The 22,583-nt window shown below is 41.2% G+C and overlaps 1 protein-coding gene across 1 annotated transcript in view; it reads right to left on the bottom strand.

The window, feature by feature from the left end:
- Nucleotides 1-22,583, bottom strand: part of il1rapl2 (interleukin 1 receptor accessory protein-like 2) — a gene marked incomplete at both ends in the record, with an annotated part of 378,330 nt that overhangs the window by 53,188 nt on the left and 302,559 nt on the right. Inside the window, one exon of the mRNA XM_083980948.1 lies at nucleotides 20,734-20,808. Within this exon, the coding sequence (XP_083837074.1) occupies nucleotides 20,734-20,808 (75 nt within the window). The remainder of the gene's footprint in view (nucleotides 1-20,733; nucleotides 20,809-22,583) is intronic.

Raw genomic sequence — 22,583 nt, 5'->3', positions numbered from 1 at the left:
TGATTTACCGCAAGCCTGATGCAGTATTATTGTTATCCTGAGCCTGGCCAAAGGGACACTGAAGATGTTTTTATGGCTGATTAAATATCTGTGGGCAGTGGAGAAAGAGATCTAACGAACAGAAAGTTCAGCAGAGACCGAAATCATCTTCAGATCATGCACACTACCGCAGAGGGGACGGAAATCTCAAGTGAAACACAGACTGTCCATCTGCTTGTCTCTCCCCGTTTCTGTCTCCGCTTCCCTCTCTCTCTCTCTCTCACACACACACACACACACACACACACACACACACACACACACACACACACACACACACACACACACACACACACACACACACACACACACACACACACACACACACACACACACACTTCATTACAAATATATGATACTTCTCTGTCCATCTGCTCGTGTAAGACCTTTAGGTGGTTTTGAACACTGTGTGTGTGTGTCTGTGTGTGTGGACCAGGTATGGGGGGTATGGGGGTTGTCTTGGTAACAGCTGAGTTTTGGGTCTTGGGCTCCAAGGGAGCGCAGCTGCACACGGCAACACAGATGGTGCCTCACACACGTGCGAAAACACACACACACACAGAGTAAGGCCAGATCGGCAGATATAGACGTACACGTTCACACTCTCAGGCCAAACACATCCACATCCACGTGTCAGTAAGTGGGCAGCTCAGCTGTAACCTGGGAGGCTGTTCACTCTGTCATTTTGTCTATTTACAGACATCCTGCCTCTAACAAATTATTCCATTTTAATTCTGAATCCTTGCTATTATTAGCAAAGCTGTGAATGAGGCAGTGACGTGCTTCCAAAATCCCATCCTTGGTGCCAGCTACATTTCTGGGGATTTCAATACTGATCTTTGGAATAATTAGCTTTCAGTGTTTTTTTTGTTGCCATGTGGTCATTGCTGCGCTGCACTTCCCTGCAAACCTCTTTGTCATTCATACTGTGCCTGGTGCTCTAATGCCATTTCCACTGGTTAATGAATTGTGAGTCTCTGATAGAGGCAAACGGCATCACTTCCTGTGTAAGTTTTCCTTAAAAGACCAACCAAATACTGTGCAAACTTTGCGTACACTGCATGTTGACAGGTTAACTGTATTGTCTTCACCTTAAAGGAGAGGAAGTTTGAGATTTTGGAAAATGCACATCTGCTTGCTGAGACTAATGGCCCTTTTCTACTAGCTTGACTCGGCTCGATGTTTTTTTTTGCTTTTCCACTAGCACCGTGTGCCTGGTACCTGGTACTTTTTTGGTAACGTGACGTCAACCGACTGCCTTCCACTGATTGGCCAGAGCGCCGTCACTGGAAGAGTCGCAAGCGCGATGCCCTACACAAGAATCAAACCTGCTAATTTTAAAAACACACTGGTTAACAGTGACCATTGAGCTGTATACTGAGACTGTTGTAGTCTTTCACGTGAGTTAAATGACTGCTGTGGTTTGTAATCGAGTTGCTGACGAGTGTGTTTGGAGCTGACGAGAGGTTCGATAAAAGAGAGCAAGACGACGTGGCCGTAGCCGCCGTGCTACGATAACCCCGCCCACACTGAGGAGGAGCTATGAAGAACTCAGCTGTAATGGAAAAGCACCTAAACCAAGTCGAGTTGAGCTGTAACTGTGTAGTGGAAAAGGGCCATAACATAAGGAGACTGACACGCCAGAGCTGTGAGTCAATTAGCTTAGCTTAGCATAAAGCCTGGAAGCAGAAGGAGAAGGCTAATCTGGATTCAGGACATTGGTGCAACATCAAACAGGAAAACATCAAATGATCTAGACTGGGAAACTACAGCAACCACAGCAGTTTCCAGTTATGATGAAGAATCCCTCAAGCTGTGGTGTTTGCTGAACTCTGATGCTGCTGTACAACTCTCATAGGTAGCCTGCCATGTCATGCTCTTACAGGTAGGCTCTACAGTCTTTGGTCACTACTACAGTATTGTCCTTGTAGATATCCACTCCGTTGGAGTCCATCAGACAACAGTGATTCCCTGTCATCTGACTTCAGCTCAGTGGCCATGTCCTGACTATTGCTGTGTATCCACGTCAATGAAAACAAAGATTAAGTAGTTGTTCATTTCGTGCTTGATTGTCCATCACTCCCTCTCAGTTGCCCTCCACAAGATCCTGGCTGAGCTACAATTTAAGCTTCATGTAGAACATTTTCAGAGTTTTATATTACTCCTCTTCTCATTTTGCAGGGTATGTGTGTGAGTGTGCAGGGACCAAACTCATTTGTCTTTGAATCCACCAACCAAGTCTGTCAACCATTGACAAACACACATCAGAGCCCCTCTGTGTTTTTTGTAGGAGTTCATTTTATATGCTGAAATATTCATGTGTTCACGCATACAAAAACTGCTCAAACCAACACTATGGCATCAATCCAGTACAATCTGTTTTTCCTCAAAACATAATAGCAACTGAATATTTTTGACAACTTGAAAAGTAATTAAAAAGTAAATGATATAAACTTTCAACATAGGAACAACTGATTTGAGAGTTTCTAAGGGTCAGCTGAAACTGAAATGTTTTTTATTGTGGACAGTACACAACACAACAAGACAAACAACCAATATTTGGAACAGATATAGCAACACAAAAATAGCTGCTGTTTTGTCAACCCTTTTTATATCGATTAATATCAGAAACACCTACAGGTAAACAGCAGCTACATAACAATTTTAAAAAAAGAAGAAAATTATCACCTTGATGAAGGAGAAGTTATCCCAGGAGTGTCATATTAGATTGCATTAGCCTTCAGCATCGATTACTCGTATGACTAATCAGATGGTGCTTTGGGGAGGACATAGCTCAATTACTTTTAAAGAAAAAAAAACGTCATGACAATCCTAAAAATGCTGAATATCAGATCTGGTAAGTGGCCTGGCGACCGCTCATAGTTTTAAGAATAAATATTTTCTTTTTCAATAGATGTAAAGACACATTCAGTATGTTTTAGAGTGATGCGAAATCCTCTGAGAGCCCTGTGCAGATTTTTAATAATATTTGACAGTACAATCCTCCATAAGACTGAATATTGTTTGATAAATATGAGATGGAGAATCACTTCTGGATATGCTAAGGCTCAATTTCCTGTCTAACAGGAAATGAAGCTGCCACAAAGTTGGAAAGAGACATTTGATTATTCTGAATAAACTAAATATTTTCCTCTCCCCTTTTTTCTGTGTCTTTGTTCTGTCTCTCCATATCCAACTTTATCTCTAATCTTAGCCGTCACTCCCCCTCCTCTACCTTTTTTATCCCCAGAAACACACACACAAGTGCACACCACCTGAGGTGATTCCCACAGAATTAATAACTCTCCGAGGAAAGTAATGAAAGGAAATCCAGCCTCGCTCTTTGTCCATATTTGGACATTTCCTGACAGCTCTAATTAACCAAGTCCTTTATGCTTCTATACCTGACATTTGATTGGCTGGGGGGCTGGCCTCGTTAAGAACAGTTTTAAATTAACAGATGAAATTAGATTGGAGATTACAGCAGATATGCTTCACGAGGTTAATTAAATGACCAGTCATGAGGGGCTTGTTTTCAATTCAACGTCACCGACAGATTCAGAGCTGATAGCGTTTCTCACATTGCAGGTTCCTGAGTCTCTACCTCTCGGTTAGAAAAAAACAAACATAGGCCTATACGTATTTTCCAAAGTAGCACTGAGTGGCTCTTTAACATATCATCAGCACGTCCATGTAAACATACAAATTTTGTTACCATGAATTTATGACACCATCTCAGAGAAGTCATTATCCCTGAATGAGATCCAGTGCTGTTGTAAGATCTGTCACCTGATCAGACTTGACTCTGTTATAGTGTTTTATAGAAGAGGAGAGAAAGAGTTTTAGCTGCACCAATTTATTAACTTATTCAATATAGCAGCTGTCATCAAGACCAGCAGTGGTTCTGATACTTGTTTCTATCACACACATACCAAAGAGGAGAGAAAGGGAGAAGAATGTTGAAATGCAAATGGTTAACTAAAACAAGATCTACCCAACAAATAACTTCAAGGTCATGGAAATAGCTTAGAATTAGGCATACAACATAGGCAGCAGGTTATATCAGATAACATATTGCAGCTAGTTGCTATCAGCAAATTCAGCTAACGCAAAGCAATGTTAGCGTTCAGTTGAGTTGTGTCTTTTCTTGGCCCCTGACAATTTTTTAGCACTATCTTGTTTTAGCTCTTCAGCTGCTACAGTAAATGTCCCTCTACATTGGGCAGGTAATGACACAGTGGCCTTAACAGAGCTTCTCTGCCTAAAACAGGGAGCGTGAACCAAAACAAAAAAAGTTGTAAATGATTCTAATTCATACTAAAACAGAGGGAGAGGGAGAGAGAATGAGATGGGAAGTGATGAAAGGGGCCGGGGCTAACTGGTTAGCATGCTAACTTAAGTTAAAGAGGAGACCTAACTGACACAAAGTAACACTGGCACTACATTACTTTCCCCTGCTGAAGACAAGCGCTGGTGAATAAAGGAAGTCGATACTGAACCTCTCTCTTCTAGAATGGTATGTAATTAACTGTTAATGCTAATGCTAGCTATGTAGCAATAGCAACATTTACAAAAAGTGCATCTTATGTACATAAATCTTGTAAACATAGGCTAAACAACATAGTGCAGTGTAATACTTGTCCACAGAGTCAGGTCCAGCCCTCTCTGTGTCAGCTGTTGCATTGGATTGCCTTAGAGTTTAGCTGAGCATAACTGAGGCCAGAGGAGACATTACAACCATTAGGCTATGTGTGTAAGCTTGTAACCTTACCCAGCCCGGGTAAATAATCACCAGCCACCACTGCAAGTAAGGACAAACAGAGGAATAAAAATGATGATAGGAATGAACAGATGGTTTTGCCTTTGGGGCTGTGAGCTGAATAAAGAAACAAGAATCAGGAGGAAAAGTAAAATAAAGGATAAATGAAAGAAAAAAGTGAGCCCACAAGAGGTTAGGAGTGCTAATAGTCTTGGTCTCAGTGGTGGTAGCCTGTGCGTGTGTGTGTTGTAGGGTTTGATGACAGAACTGGGTGGCAGGTGATGGCTGAGTGACAACTGTTACTCGAGGGTCCCAAAACTTCCAGGAGTGTTCTACTTCTCCAGCTTCAGGCCGATGGTTAACACAGAAGACTAAAAAGAAGGATTGCATGGAAGATTAGATTGAGTTCCTGTCATCTGTGGTTTAACCAGCTGTCGGCCTTCAAGTAAGGGGACCATTTTAATTGTGGATGCATGTGGTTTTGTTTGTATTTTGCTTCATTCCCAGTTGGGTAGGTAGTTTGGAGAGATACCTGGAGTTCTTTGGTAATAGTTTTTATTTTTATTTTTTTATGTATCATTAATATAATTAGACCTGTTACGACAAACATCTAAGAGCCAGAATATTTATAGTATGTTTGTTAAATTCTTATTTTTAGTTAAATTGTCTTGTTGTACATTTACACTTTATTGTTCTGTAATTCATACATGTCAATATATAGCCTATTTTATTTTGATATCATTGAGTTAAGTACTGGTTCCTACATGCAGCTTCTCTGCTTGAGGGACGTTCTCCAAAGTGATCATTATGTTTTGTTTCAATGAAAATACTTTTTGCCAGGTATTATTTTCATAACAGGCCCATTTTGATGGGAGAACATGCTGACAATGCATTTGCCATCATAGAAGTGCAGGTCTCTGGAATGACAAGCAGCCCCAGTATAGCTTCTTGTTTTCCTAAAGGCAAACAGCACCAATAAACAAAGCAACATGAATTAATTCACCTTGTCTGTGACTCTGTCACACCGTTGATTAGCTGTTGTAGCTAACTGCATGTAGAACTACTGTACCTCCAGGGAAAGTAGCTACTTACTCACGAACACTTGTTGCTTTGTTTACATGCAGACTAACTGGAGATGTGTTTTGTTATGTAATTCCAAGAAAATTCAATAAAGGCTATTGCTGTGGTGGAAATCATCGTACTGAACCAGTACACTCACATGTAGTACACTGTAACTCACTGGTGTAGCACAGGGTAAGTAATGTGACAGTGACTGGTGTTGTTCACTTGAAAATTAACATTTAATGTCCTTCTGCCCTCTATGGACATGGACAGTGAGCTGCTATTAGTGCTAACAGTGTGTCCTTCCTCAGTAACTTTTTACAAGTTTGAAACTACATTGAGGTCCCTCCCCTTCTGCCTCCGAGCCCCCCCCCAAAATTGCTTTACATTCAATTTTTTTCTGATTTGAGTGCTACAATACACTGCATTTTGCCATATTTATCAGTGTGAATGCACAAGAATATAAACTGTGAGTATGGAAGTATACACCAACAACATACAGTATGTAAAATGACATACAGTATTTACTCTTACACCCAATTTACTGTCTTGTTTTAGTTAAGTGAGTGTGAAAATGTGCATAAATGCATAAAATAATAATACTGCCAGTAGAACATTGCACAATGCAAATACGGTACTCTGCATTTGATACTGTAGATCACCTGACAAAATAGCGAGCATTGTCGAGGGAATGGTTTCAACATTAACTTCAGAAACAGGTGTTCTTTCTGATGTCACTACTGTTCAAAGCTAGAAGGTTCTTGCTCCAACTAATTAGCAAAACTGTGTCTTTCCCAACAGGTTCAGAGCCTTAATTAGAAGGGCCATTATAATAAGACCTCAGTTGAATAAAAAAAAATGCTGAAATTCTCCTTTTTTAGGAAACCAATTGGAGCATCAACTCTGTGAGCATTACTGTCCTTCAAAGTTGTACCCAAACTAGCTGTGTTTCACTGTCCTGAGGTGATAATACAACCTTTTAAGTCAACTAAGCAGTGAGCAGTGCTGCCTATCATAGCAGAGGAGTGACCTCTTGACCTCCATTACACATCTAGAAGTGATAGAAAACAGTCTATTCCACTTAAGATCCCTCTTTGGCTTCTGTCCTTTTGCTCCTGCTCCCACAGCTGTTAAAGGTGTGAAAATATTAAGTGGGGTCAAAAAGAAAAGGTGTTGCCCCTGGAGACCAAATACACACAAAGTCATACACATAATGAATGAATGCATAGAGACAGAAGAAGACGGGATACAACAAGAGCTGTGCTGTTGTTAGTTAAATGGAGAACGCTCTCATCTGCTCATTTTATTCTTTGCTACACACTTACTTTGAACATGCACTGGAGTTTTATGAACACACACAGAGTTCTTTGTGAAATGAACTGTAGGCGAACATAGTTTCCAGAGCTATATGCATAATCCACAATGAATTTGTGAAGTCATTAAAATTGGACGAGGATGTGGTAGTGTTACAAATTAAAACTCATATGGTAAACGAAACGCCTTCCTCAATGAATAATTGATTGTGTCTCAGTCAGTGCGTCGTGATGATCGGTATAGCTGCAGGTCTGAATTTAACCGAGGAAAAAGTCAAGAATTCAGAATTTAAGAAACTCTCCGGGGAAGTGGAGAATTATCAGGGGATTATACAAATGAGTAAGTGCACACAAATACCGGTATATCAGAATATGTTACAGTCCTGAATGCAGCAGAGGATATATTCAGATACTTATACAAAACTACTGCCGCTGCTGTGTCTTATGGGAAACCTGGGTAAAGGTATTGAGGAGATCTCGAAGGAAAGGAAAACACAGGAAAAAATATCAACTGAAAACCTTCTGCAAAATCTGCAGGATCCAATATGATTAAAAAACAAACATAAACTTTATGATCTCCTGAGATGTAAACTAGTGACATATGTCAAACCCGACACAGACACTCCAGATAGTGTAGGCACTGCAGGCTGGAAAATCCAACCTCATAAAGCTTCAATCACACTCCAATCATTAATCCTTTCAGTCTCTTTCTCCACCACACACACACACACTTTCACACACATAGTGGTCTTGGTTAGGTAGATTTTCAAAGGGGATTTCTACTTAATAAAAATCAAATTCTGGCTCTGCAGGATCCTTATCCCACAGAGAGAGTGAGAGTTTGAAGAAGAGAGAGGGAGCGAGGGGAGACAGCAGGAGAAATAATTAGACAGTGATGGAGACACAGAGATCACAGTGTACAAAACAGTGAGGGCTCCTTTTTTTTTCACCACAGCTGCTACTGAACTCATTTCTGGAGAAGAGTTGATTCTGATTGTGAATATTTCTATAAAAGAAAACGTCTCCGGCCTCTGTCGTTAGAGTTGCAGGTTCATTATTTAAAACAGTGTTGAATTAATAATTCACAGCTGAAATATTTGATTTGTGGTTTAGTCGTGCTGGATAATTTCCCCACGGAAGTCCATTGTTCTTTGACGTCTGACCAAACCGTTTAGGCTCCCTGAGTCATAGTAACAGTTTCCATCTCATATGTGACCTCCAAAATAAAAGCACACTAATTTAACATGGCAGCGCTGGAGACATGAGCTGTCTCCCAAACAGTGTGAATGCTGACCAGAAGGTGGACGGTCTGGTTTTCAGAGGATTTCCTCTTTTCACCAGATCTGTCCACGCTGTCCAGTGTCAGAAACCACTGCTCCTGTCACCATAGCAACCTGGACAATACTTAACTTTGTATTTCCAAAAACCTGAGGTTTAAAGACCCTAACAACCTGTTCAGCTGAACTGAAACCCAACACTTTAGATTTAGAAGTCTAATCCTCAGGTTCTCTATTGGTGTTTGCTGCTGTATTATTTTCATTACCAGTGCACAATGAGTCCTGGGATAGGTTGGATCAGGAAAATAAGGCCACATTTCTTAGCCACATTTAAGCGAGCCATTGAAATGAGGCAGCCTGGTCGTGCTGCTATAATGCAGGCGGGCCCTGAAGTGGGGCAGAGCTGTAGTTTTAAGAGAATCATGGTTACCAGAGGGCTGTCACAAATTGTTTGGGCTCGTGAAGTGTGAAGCAATGAAGATGAAAATGTAATCTTTGCTGTCCCATTTAAGTCAAAATCCACTTAAAGTAAACAGGTGAATGAAGAGTAGGGGCATAATCTCCTTTTTATTGTCTTCATTGTGTTTACAGATTATTATGATGCCCTCAACTGGGCAAATACATCATATTATGACTACAGTATACAGCAGTGGTTCCCAAACTTTTTGTGGCCAAGGCACACCAAAGGACAAGTAAAAATCTCAAGGCACACCTATTGTTCAAAATAGCCTTCATAACACGTGTTATCACTTATATCATGTAAAATATCTGTAAATGTGCATAATTATTTAATAATGCCAAATAAAATGTGACAAAGACAACTAGGCTACATTACTCACAAAATCATATTTATTAACGAAATATTTCAAAAATTAATTTGAAACTTTATCAAATTAGGTTTCATCAAAGCAGCAACACAACCATTTAAACCAGACAGGTCACAATAAGGCAAAGGAAACTTTGCAAAATGTCATCACAGAGAACTGTCAATGCAAGGAAGCTGCACCGTCCATGGTCCTACAACTTGATCAGCATTAAAACATATTGTGTGAAATATGGGGTTCTCTTTGAGGATTTTTTTTTTAAGAATTGTTTTTAGGTATAGAGTTTGCCTCTGTATTATGAAATGAGCGCATACAAAGTACTGATAGTAAATTAAAAATCATTATTTTTTGTGTAGTTGTATATTGCAATAATAATGTATGGTTGTCACAAAATCCCACAGAACACCTGCGGCACACCGTTTGGGAACCACTGGTATACAGTACTGCTGGGAGCTGATCCCAGATGACACAGGACAATGGAGGGGTACACCCTGGATAGGTCTCCAGTCAACACTCACTTTCACACCTACAGTAGAGACACTTTGGACTATGGGATGAAGCTGGAGAACCTGGAGAGAACCCACACAGGTACATTACAGGGAGAACATGCAGACAACACATACAGAACCCAGGCCTGGGGATCAAACTCTGAATATTTTTGATGTACAAGATAACCACTCGACCAGTGCCCAAATCAAAATAACGTTCAAGTCAAGATATTACTGATGTCAAATACTCGATGTCCATCTGAAGTGCTCCACACCTGTTGCCTACTGAATGTGGACAGGAGGCACATTTCACATTGCTGTTATACAGTAGCAACAGAAACACAGAAAATTAGGTTTCTTAGAGGACTCAGTCATTGTGAGGTGTCACAAAACAAAGACATGCACTGTACGTGGTTGGTGTATCAGTTTCAAGTTCCTTCAATCATGTATAACTACCAATTTACATGTTTGTTTCAAATAAGAAGAAGCAAAAACAGGAAACTCTGGGACTTGAGCAGCACTTGACCTGGGGCAACAATACAAATGGTTCAATCTCTGCTAATATCTTCCTGACCTGTGCAGGGACTTCAACTTGGTGACCTTGCAGTCTCAAGCCCACTTCTCCAAACTCGAGTTTCTGTTGCTCCTGTTATTCTAGCCCACGAAAACACAGCGAAGCAGATGTTGAGGTGACCGCCTCACCTTTGTCAAATACCTTTCTCACCCTCTCCTCTTCCTCTTCCCTCCCACCAGTCCCTCTCCATCAAGGTGGCAAACAAAGGCAGATTAGCATATTCATGAAGCCACCAGATGACAAATGAAAGCCAGAGCAAAAAAAAAAAAAGAGGAACAAAATCCATTCTTTATCGTCCTTTCATCGCATATCGATCTTCCTTTCACCTACAATTATTCTCAATTCCTTTGATGCACTTTCCCCTCCCTCTCAACTTTCAGTGTCCCAGTATTTTCTCTTTCTCTCTCTCCATCTCACATCTATCAACAGCCTGTTTATATCAAGGCACCGGCAGAGATTTGTGTGTGTGGGTGTGTGTGAGTTTGCACATTATGACACTGATGGAAATGCTAAACACCTTGTACTATATTATGTAGTCAGGTGTGTGTGGGTTGCGAGTGAATGAAGACTGAAAGAACGTGTATGTGTGGTGACAGTGATAAAGCGGCAACTCAGATTCCTGCCACAACACAATAGTCGTATTGACTAGTGTGTTTGTGCGCCTCCTTTCCTTACTTCTTACTTCTTCCTCACTCTTTCCCTAAAAAAAAAACACCCATTCCTTTTTGTTAACTTGCTTTGTCAGCCTTTAGGCTAACTTTAATTCCTTCATTTCCTTCCCTTTATTCTTTCCTAGCTCTGTTCGTTCCATCCTCCGTCTTGTCTCATGTCTACACATTGCCTCCTCTTTTCTTGGTCTCTCCCTTGTCCTGTAAATGTCCCCTCAGTTAGTTCTTCTCTCCAATTTCTTCCTTTTTCTTTTTTCATTCACCATATTTACATCATCATTTAATGCCGGTTCACATTTTTCATTTATAAATGTATGTATATTTTAACCCTTATGATAAACAATTTAGGTATTTTCATCTATTTCAAGTCATTCAGTCTCTTGCTTACAAGTTCTACTCTTCAGATATTGCTTCATTTATATTAGTAATCGTTCAACAATGTTTTCAAGCTGGCAGTTTTTAACATATTTGAGTAGACTTCAACTTTTCAATTTCTTCATACTATTCTTCACCAATTCAAGTAATTTCCAACCACTCCATACAAACTACGTCTTACATGTTCTACTTTTACTGTTCAGATACGGTTTTATCTATATTAATAATGGTTCAACAATGTTTTCAAGTTGTCAGTTTTAAATAAATCTGAGTAGACTCCAGCCTTTCAATTTCTTCATACCGATCTCCAACAATTCAAGTAATTTCCAACCATTTCATACAGCCTCCTTCTTACATGTTTTAATTTCACTCTTCAGATATTATTTCATCTTTTTCCAAATTGATTCAGCAATTTCTTCACTTAATTCAGCATTGTTTCAACAATTTATTCAGCTCATTCAGCCTCCAGCTTTCAGCATTCACCCGTATTTCCTTCAGGAAATGCATTCTCTAGTTCTTTTATTTCCTTTTCCTTTTCATTCACCATATTTACATCATCATTTAATGGCCATGCATGTCTCCCCCTTCCATCTATATTATAATAATTTGACCAACACTTTGGATTCTAAAGTGAGTTATTACTGCTGTATCCGCCGCCCACACGTTATAATGTTCTGTGTTTTGAATGGTGACTACTGTGCCAAAACATGCACCACACTTATTGTAATTTACAGGCTGATGATTTTCCTATATTGTAGTTGCAGCTTCAAATAAGTGGTGAGTGTTAATGTTTACTTCTACCTCTCTGTCCCTCTTCCTTCAACTCATCTCTTCCATTGCCTCATCCATGCATCCTCCACCATCCTTTTAAAGTTTCCTACTGTCTCATTTCTCCCTCCACTTTGGCCACTTTCTAACAAACCTTTCTAGATATTTTTGCTGTTCTTTCTTCAATCCCACCAGTCTACTTTATGTCCTTACATCATTTATAGTTTAAGTTCTTCCCCTTCCTCTCCTTCTCCTACCCTCACCCTGATTCCTTTTCGTGATCTCTTCAACCTACTGTATATTGGATAAGTCACAAAAAAAATTCATTAACATGTATGCACTTTCTTTATTAACATTACTTTCCCTTATTCTGCCCTCCTTTCATCCTCCCCCCTAGTCTCTACCTCCCTTGTTTCCTCTCTTTCTTTATTACCTTTCCTCCACACTTTTATTGCACTGTTTTTCCTCTCCAACTCAATTCATGTTTAACCTTCTTACTTATCTCCACTCAATGCTAAGCACAAGTTTTTTTTTTTTTTTTTATACAAAAACAAGGTTTTTTATCATCCTTAACTGGGCGCGCAACAATAAATGAATAAATCGTTGCATGCTATTGTTGCAGACAATTTGACACTTTAGAGCTATTGTGCTCCATTATTCTGCTCTGAATTACATGTCTGAAGATGACTAACAACTGCAAACACAACCCGAGTCTCTTTCATGAATGAAAATCTGAAATATAAAGACTTTTCTTGCATTCATTTCATCCTGTATCCCTCCCACCTTATGTTATCTCTCGGTGACAGTTTTGAAAGGGAATAATGACATGACGCTTCACCATTTTAGGGCACATGAATGAGAGGACTGAACGAGCTGAAAGAGAAAGACAAAGGGACAGTTAGAAATATAGAGAGCGGCAGAGGGGAGACAGACAGATGGAAGGAAACTGAGATAGAGGCAGACACCTCGCGGGGACAGAGGAAGACAGACGTAGAGAGACAAGAGGGGAGAGAGAAGAAAAAGACAGAAAGCCTGCCTCCTTATCTTCTCCTGCCTTTCACAGCCAACCTCACACTGGCACTTAATACTGCTCTGTGTGTTTGTGTGCGTGCAGCGTGTGTGTGTGTGTGTGTGTGTGTGTGTGTGTGTGTGTGTGTGTGTGTGTGTGTGTGTGTGTGTGTGTGTGTGTGAGAGAGAGAGAGAGAGAGAGAGTGTTTGTTTTGTAGAAAGTATCTGTGAGCATATCCCATAGTCTGTGTGGGTGGATCACTGTTTTCTTTATCAATATAATTTCTTTAATTACATCAGTAATCATCTAGTAACATGACATGTTGGTAAAGCCACCTCACTGCTACCTGGTGGAGCAAATTCAGTTACATACACATGATGTTTTAGATGTGCATCCACACACGTGAAGCTACTTATAGCTACTTACAGTATAGCATTAAGGCTGAGGGGGAAACAGCCTATTCCTGCTAAAGCTTTGTCATGAAGTTGTTCTTGGTTAATTCCAGTCAAAAGTTGAAGAATATAGCTGAACAATTTGAATTTTACAGTGTGTAATTGTGGGACCATTTCATGACAAGCAAATGGAAGAAACAAAAAGACTTGACATATTGCGTAAAATGAATCTAGACACAAACTAGCCAGTGCGAGTGCGTCAAAGCAACAATAGGTCAAAAGTTTGGAGGCTCCTTCCTGTGTGCAAGAGGAATCCTGCCTTGTTTTCCATGAAGGCCCCAATGGGTGGATCCTTTGTGGCCCAACCCATCCCCAAGATTCATTGCACATCAGTCATGAAAATGGGAAAGCAGAAAACAACACCGACAGAGAGCCTATAGGGATTACACCATCAAATATAAGTATTGAAACTTAGATGTATATAAGTTTCAGCTCAGCACAACACTCTAGTTTTTGTATAAGAAAAGAAAAGAAGAGTTATTGTGAAGGTTGCTATGCAAAAACTTCATTAAAAGTTACTTTTAGCTTATACCCTCATGAAGTCTCAGTCTGACTTTTTGACTCTATAGGTCCACACCGGCCCAGGTTCAGTACCAGCAGCTGTTAACAGCTGAAACTGAACCAGGCATGAGGTGATTAAAGGGATAGTTCACCCAAAATTCACTCATTATCTACTCACCCTCATGTCGACTAAGGGCTGGGAGAATTTTCAGAGTCCTCTGTGCCTTCTCGGAGTTACGGGGGGTTCCGCGCAGCAGTATTTGTCCATATAATGGTTGTCAATGGGGCTCACTTTTCTTCGTCCAAAAAGACACACCAAAAAACATCCAAATACCTCCATACTTCTCGTCTGTAATGTCCCTCTTGTATTGAAGCCCCGACATGAGAAATTGTTCCGAAAAAAATTAAATAAGTCTATATTTTAAGCTTGTTTGTAGCGGAGACTCCCAGTGTCTCAGTTCTTCCTGTGTCAGTGCACTGACCGGCGGAACAATTTCTCATGTCGGGGCTTCAATACAAGAGGGACATTACAGACGATAACGTGCGAGCTGATAACGTGCCCACCAGCTCACAGGCCAAAGGGGCAGAACACAAGCACGTGAGAGGCGCCCTCACAACTTGTGGTTACCCTAACTGGACCTTTGTGAAAACTGCAGCTGCTTCCAGAAAGAAAACCAGCAAAGTGGTTGAGAAAGAAAGACAAAACAAGAGAAAAAACATAGTCATTCCATATGTGTCTGGAGTATCAGAAAAACTCAGGAGGATCTTTAACAAACACCGTATCCCTGTGTATTTCAAACCCAGCAACACACTCAGACAGAGACTGGTACATCCCAAGGACAGAACACCACACACCCACAAAAGCAATCTGGTGTATGCAGTCCAATGCAACGAGGAATGCAAAGACCTCTACATTGGAGAAACAAAACAACCACTGCATAAACGCATGGCCCAACACAGGAGAGCAAACTCCTCAGGACTGGACTCTGCTGTCCATTTACATCTCAAGGAGAAAGCCCACTCCTTTGAGGACAGCAATGTCCAAATCCTAGACAGAGAGGACAGATGGTTTGAAAGAGGAGTTAAAGAAGCCATTTTTGTAAAAGTAGAAAAACCAACCCTCAACAGGGGAGGAGGTCTGAGACACCACCTATCTCCAATTTACAATGCTGCCCTTTCATCCCTTCCCAGGAGACTCAACAATCTAGCCTCAAAGAACAACTACTGTTCACAAGTGGCAAGTGACTCCAACGACTGTCGTTAGAAAACAATAGGGCACTAACGAAGTCGAAACCAACTTCCCACCAACGACTGTCACTCCAACGACTGTCGTTGGCACTTGGAGCACAAAAGGGAACCAGTGACATCATCACCCTTGTGAAACGCCCACACAAGAGGTTAAATAGTGAGTCTCCACACCAGATAGTTGGACCAGTCCCAGCCTGGTCAGCTGCGTACATGAACTGATGAAGCCTCTTGGATGAGAGGTGAAACGTCTTCCTAGACAAATAACTAAGTCCAGTTGCTTTCGATTTAACCTCCTTTGAAATACTATGACCTGGACAAATGAGAATATGCACCGGCTTATTACAGACGAGCAGTATGGAGGTATTTGGATGTTTTTTGGTGTGTCTTTTTGGACGAAGAAAAGTGGTATCCATTCACAACCATTATATGGACAAATACTGCTGCGCAGACCCCCCTGTAACTCAGAGAAGGCACAGAGGATTCTCCCAGCCCTTAGTCGACATGAGGGTGAGTAGATAATGAGTGAAATTTTAATTTTGGGTGAACTATCCCTTTAAAAGAGAAAATGGGAGTGGAGAAGTGATGCTGGAGTTCGGGGTCAAACACTGGAAGAGTTTCTGTTTGTGGACAGCGACCGAGGGACATCCTCATCTAACACTATAACAATTAGCTGAGCCTCACTGGCTTTTAATATGACTGACATTTAGGTCCGAGAACACTGGTGAGACAAATCACTGATAGTAAATGAAGAACCCCAACAATCTGTTAAACTTGTGATGTATGAGAGGAACATTTCACACAACCAGTTATTAAATTGACGGATGTTTAATTTATCAAATAAACAGACTGAATCGCTGCTTGAGTTCATGCACATTTGCTGATTTTAGATTAACATCCCTTCTCATCCTATTGTCTACATTCATCAGTTGGCTCCATTCTTCTGACGCACATGACCAAAAAATATCAATTTATTGCTTAAGTGTAACCAGTGAACGACTCCATTGAGGTTTTGATTGAGTAAAAAAAAAAAGTTCTTCCTCTAGTGTGAGTCAGACACAAAAATGACAGGAAATGTATGAGAAAATATGAACTCGTAATATGTTTCTTAAGGCAGAATGATGATTGTACTCCTATTAACCCACGAGTGGATGTGTAGCAGGAGAACTGAAGTTATTGCTAGTTGAATTACAGTAAATGCATCTAATATGCACTTGACATTTAGATAATGTATTTGTTCTCAGCTAATTTCATTCTTTGTAAGCTGCTAATAATTCTGATAGTACAGCATACGCATTATACACCTCCACAATGTGGCTGAATTTATTTATCAGAGGATGTGGAAACGACTCCCACGTCAGCATTATCTTTTTTTCCCCCTGTATCTTACTTTTTTATGTTCATATCATGAATCAATCTTTAATTATTACCTCTTTTTCTCTGTTGCCCGTAGCCCACATTAGTATAATAACAATGAGCTAACTGAATCGTATTTATAACCTACAGCATTATGGAATAATAAGAGAAGCAGAGGAGTGAAGGGAAGGATGCTGGGTGGTACATAGGGAAAAAAGGGAGAAAGGAGAATGGAAAGAAAACCAAAGGAGAGAAAGAGTGACTGAGAAGAAGGGAAAAATGAGGGAGTGAAAGGAGAGAGGAGGAGCGATGGAGGTGTGGGGAGGGGGGGAAGAGGAAAATGAACAACATGACTGTGGTTGCTGATGTAAATCTCCCTCAGGTTAAAACAAGATGATAATTAAAAATGTACCACAGGGTCACACAGTGACTGTGTGTATGTGTGTGTGTGTGCATATGTGTCTCACTGCGCAGCCTTTATTGCTGTAGGTGGGTTTGTGTGTGTGTGTGTGCTGGGGGTGAAGTTGCAGTGCCCATTAAAAGGTGTCCCTGCTGCAATCAGTGTACATAGGCCTTAGGGCCTATTTGTTACTACATCAATCTGGAGTTAATGGAAACACACAGCGTGCGTGCAACACACACAGACAGACACACAGACACACACGCGTACGTACGTACATACACAAATCCCGGACATGTTTCTGCCTACAGTGAAAACATTGTCAGAGAGACCGCTGAACAGCAGGACACACACATGAACACAGACACATATGCACTTCAACACAGAGAACACACACAGCTGGCAAGGAGGCCAGCCAACCGGGCCCACAGCACAACACAACACACACTGGTTTGTACACAGGAAAATCCTAATGAGGTCCCTGCAGTTCAGAATTTCTTGTTCTCCTCATTTCATTCATTCTACGATTGGTTCAGACCTTTCTTCTTTTTGCCGTCAAAACAGTTTATAGGTTTTTCTTCACGTTCCCACAGCTTAATTTCCTCGTTTTCATGTAGTGCTAATGGAGCCAGACTCACAACTCTGAGGTTGATGTAAGTTGCCAATCGAAACATCCTTTCCTCTCAATCTGAAAATCAGCCAGTGATGACGAATCAAAGCAAAAAGAGTGAATTTGAAAATGTCATGCTTTTGACTGTCTGCCAGTTCTCATCAGGAGATAAGGCAGCGCTGCGGCGAATCCTGTGCGGACTCTGTAAATGTTTTAGCACAAATTAAATTGGATTGAGTACATATCTGCTCATAAGTCACTGTTCATCGCAGTATAGAGGAGATAAAGTAGCAAAAACACAGCGGGACTGGAATGGGGAGAGCGAAGACAGGCAGAGAGCACAGCAGCCCAGTCCTCACAGAGCCGCCATCTTTCAGCTGTCTGACCCCAGACCCCCCCCCCCCCCCCCCCCCCCCCCCCCCACACACACACACACACAGGTCTTCAGATGAACCTGACCTTTTACCAACCTATACACACAGGAAATGTCCCTACAGGGTTCAACATATCTATTGGCTGAGACCCACAGGCTACAAAGGATACTGCACATTATCACCACAAAACGTTTGATGGTATAAGAAGTTATCTAACTAGAGTGTGCTTGAAGGGATAGTTCACCCAAAATTCAAATTTCACTAATTTTCTACTCACCCTCATGTCGACTAAGGGTTGAGAGAAGTTTCAGACTCATCCGTGCCTTCTCGGAGTTACAGGGGGGCTCCGTGCAGCACTGCATGTCCATATGACAGCTCACTTTTCTTCGTCTAAAAGGACACCCCAAAAAACATCCAAATACCTCCATACTGCTCGTCTGTAATGTCGTAGTGCGATTTGCACAGACACCGGCAGAGCCGTAAACTGAGACACTGGGAGCTTCCATTACAAACAAGCTTAAAATATAGACTTATTTAATTTTTTTCGGAACAATTTCTCATGGGACATTACAGACGAGCAGTATGGAGGTATTTGGATGTTTTTTGGTGTGCCTTTTTTAGACAAAGAAAAGTGAGCCCCGTTAGCGACCTTCATATGGCAGTGCAGTGCTGCACGGAGCCCCGCTGTAACTCCAAAAAGGCACGGAGGACTCTGAAACTTCTCCCAACACTTAGTCGACATGAGGGTGAGTAGAAAATTAGTGAAATTTTAATTTTGGGTGAACTATCCCTTTAACTGTTTGGTCCAGCATTACCAATAATTACAACCTCACCATTATTACCAACATCAAAGCTCAGTGCTAAAGCAGGAAGTAAAAATGCAAGATTGTAGGGTCAGGTTGGTGGATGGAGATGAATGAATCTGATTTCAATGTAAAACTGCAGTCTGTGTTGTTGATTGTATTCACTGGTACAATACATAGTCTTTCCCTCTGATCGGCACCAGTCTCAACCATGCTGTGTCACTTTGTGGACCACGCTTTGCCCTAAAATGGTGGTGCTTAAAGAATAGAATAGAATAACATTTTTACCTTCAAGTTAAAGCTATAATACATTATAATTCTATCATATTTAAACACATAGCTACAGCAGGACTCCGGACTGGACTCCTTTAAAATTCTTGAAATCAATTCAAGAATTCTCAAGGAGTCCAGCTGCCTTCAACTTCAGCACTTAACGTTGACACTTTCTGTTGTATTTACTTGGTTTCTACCACCTGCTCCTTGTTCATGACAATGGTCAGAAAATCAAATCAGTTTTTAGCATTTTGGAAGAGAGCCTTTGCTCAAAACGTCACGCTAATAAATTCTTTCTCTACAGGAGAGCTGCCTTGGTGTGCGGATTTTTATTCTTTATCCTCTTATACTCATTTTTGGATCCAGCACCCGTCCCATTTGGGCCTGAGGATGTGCGTGCCTTTTGGTTACTTTCCAGAAAATCAAATCAGCCAACTCTATGAGGCATTGGCAGGTAGAAAGGAGGCATCACTCCTGTGGACGAGGTTAAGGTGGAATTATAGTTTGTGATACGTTGTAATAAGAGTGTCAGGGCCGTGACGGGTTGGGATTTTGTTCTCTCCCACAATTTTGGGATGTTGATGGAGATTGTTGAGGAAAAAGACAACGTGAAGCAGATTTAAAGGGATAGTTCACCCAAAATTCAAATTTCACACATTATCTACTCACCCTCATGTCAACTAAGAGTTTTTTTTTTCAGAGTCCTCCGTGCCTTCTCTGAGTTACGGGGGGGTCCGCGCAGCAGTATTTGTCCATATAATGGTTGTGAATGGACACCACTTTTCTTCGTCCAAAAAGACACACCAAAAAACATCCAAATACCTCCATACTGCTCGTCTGTAATGTCCCTCTTATATTGAAGCCCCGACATGAGAAATTGTTCCGAAAAAAGTTAAATAAGTCTATATTTTAAGCTTGTTTGTAGCGGAAGCTCCCAGTGTCTCGGTTCACTGCTCTTCCTGTGTCAGTGCAAATCTTGCGTGATTTGCACTGACCGGTGGAACAATTTCTCATGTTGGGGCTTCAATACAAGAGGGACTTTACAGACGAGCAGTATGGAGGTATTTGGATGTTTTTTGGTGTGTCTTTTTGGACGAAGAAAAGTGGTATCCATTCACAACCATTATATGGACAAATACTGCTGCGCGGACCTCCCCGTAACTCAGAGAAGGCACGGAGGACTCTGAAAATTCTCACAGCTCTTAGTCGACATAAGGGTAGATAATGAGTGAAATTTGAATTTTGGGTGAACTATCCCTTTAAACAAATCCATTTGCATTTTAGGCCTGCCCACTCGGTATCCTTGTCACTGAAGGATGGAAAAGGCAAATGAAGGTCACGCTACAGTCACACTCGAGCCGACCACTTCTGTTGTGACCAGGCTAAAGTTGAAGTGTTGGTAGCAGTAGTGTCCCAGTAGGGCACACAAATGCCATGCCATGACGAAACACCACCATATAAACACTTCACACCAATGATGGAGACATTTTCAAAAATGAGGACCCCAAGGATTACCACTTAAGTCTTAGAATGAATAAAGAGAGAAGAGGTGTTGGTTCTTACCAGGTGTGATTTCTATCGCTGTATCTTGTCTCTCTGGGGGGAAGAGGACCGTCGGCGGCTGAGTGGTTTGGAGCGCTGTAAGAGAAACAGAGCAAGAAAGAGTTAGAGGGGAAGGTTAATTATCACAAGCGAGCGAGAGCTTCAAAATAATGAGCTTTGGTTCTGGTGGGCACGGCATCACATTATTGTTTCACCATTCCTTTACAGATCTAAAAGCCACAAAGGTTATTTTTTTAAAATCGCAAACACATTCATCACATATATTCAAGTATTCATATGTACAACTGTGTCTTAAGTTGTAAGAAAAAGAAAAAAAAGAATTCATTCACAGTGACAGGTGACACCTCTGGATGTAACACACAGGTATTTTTCTTTTCGATCAAAATAAAAACAAGCCACTTCCACTGCTTTAAGTAGCAGTGTTGCTTGGGCAAATACACCTGAAGATGAGAGAACATCGTACATGTGAAAATGTAGGTCAAGTCTGAGAACACATGTGGACACGAGTTTAGCGGCTCCACTGCTTTGTGAGGAAAATCTCAGGTACAATTCTGACCTTTGCTCTTCCAATTGATGGCTGCCCCACAGCGTCACACAGCCCAACACAAAGAGACGGCAGAGGCCGACTGTCACAGTTTAGGAGAGGCTGCCTCAGCCACAGAGCCGGCTCATGGTACTGCTCGTCTCACCTAATGATTTCTTTCCTCCTCCTGTCCGTCTCTGTGTGGACAAACAAGGTGACTGACTGTTTCTACTCTGATCACCAGCAGACGCTCTCTGCCTCCACCCGCAGCACCTTTCAATTTCCTCTCAGTGGACTCTGTTGTTGCTGTCCAACACCTTTCCCCTCCTGCCTCCAGGTGTCTAATAATCCTCCGACTGGTGTATTTCACTATTTCTACTCGTTTATCCGTTCTGTGCGAGGGCACAAAGACTGAGAAGTGCATTTCTGGTGTCACTAAGTAAATCCCTGGTGATGTATCACCTGATGATGATTGAAGCAGGTAGTGGAGGTGACTGGTATTCCCAGGTACATGCCGTACTGCACTGTGAATTCTTACATCTGTCAGTCTCACTGTCAAAGAACAAAACTGAGATGAATGAAAAATCAGCTTAGACTTGAAAAAGCACAAAAAAAACTATCTCCCATTTTAGGACTATGTTATTATGTCATTCAGTCTGCTGCATGAATGCCAACATTTGGATTGTTTGCCAGGAAATCTGGATGCAGACATTCATGGTTTCCAGAGGATAAACGGCAAATGGTAAAACTTAGATAATGTTTTTATCCCAAATGCTGAACCAGCTACCTTTTATTCACCAACACACTCTAGCTGTGTTCAAAATCATCCACTCATTCCCTATCGGACACTACACGGTAATTTTCTGAATGTGGTTGCGTTAGCAGATGCACCAGGTATTCCTGTAACGTATTGCAGACGCGCCGAGAATCATGTAAACAAACTGGAACACATAAAATAAAATTTAAAAAAACTGACACTTGCAGGAACATTTGAGGATGTGATTCTGCGTGGTTGTGTCTCTCGGACAATAAACTGTTGAAATATGAAGTTTGGTTTGTTCAACTACTCTTGTGTGTCCCGACCGTGAGCCGTAACAGCTCGTGTGTGAACTGTGGCTATTAGCTTAGCTCGTAAACTCATATTTACTACATATTCTACTACAGTTTCTTTGTTACAGTAGATTGATTTAATGCTGCCTGTTATTGTTTTGATGCTGCTTGCCCAACTCCTGCTCCTCAGGCGAGGCAAACGGAGCGAAGGCAAATACGTCTTGAGGAGTTTATTGGTAAATAACCTAAAGAAATCGTAGCTAACATGCTAATTATC

Source organism: Trachurus trachurus, assembly GCF_905171665.1.
Source record: "Trachurus trachurus genome assembly, chromosome: 10".
Lineage (NCBI taxonomy): Eukaryota > Metazoa > Chordata > Actinopteri > Carangiformes > Carangidae > Trachurus > Trachurus trachurus.
This window is presented reverse-complemented; position numbering and strand designations above follow the sequence as displayed.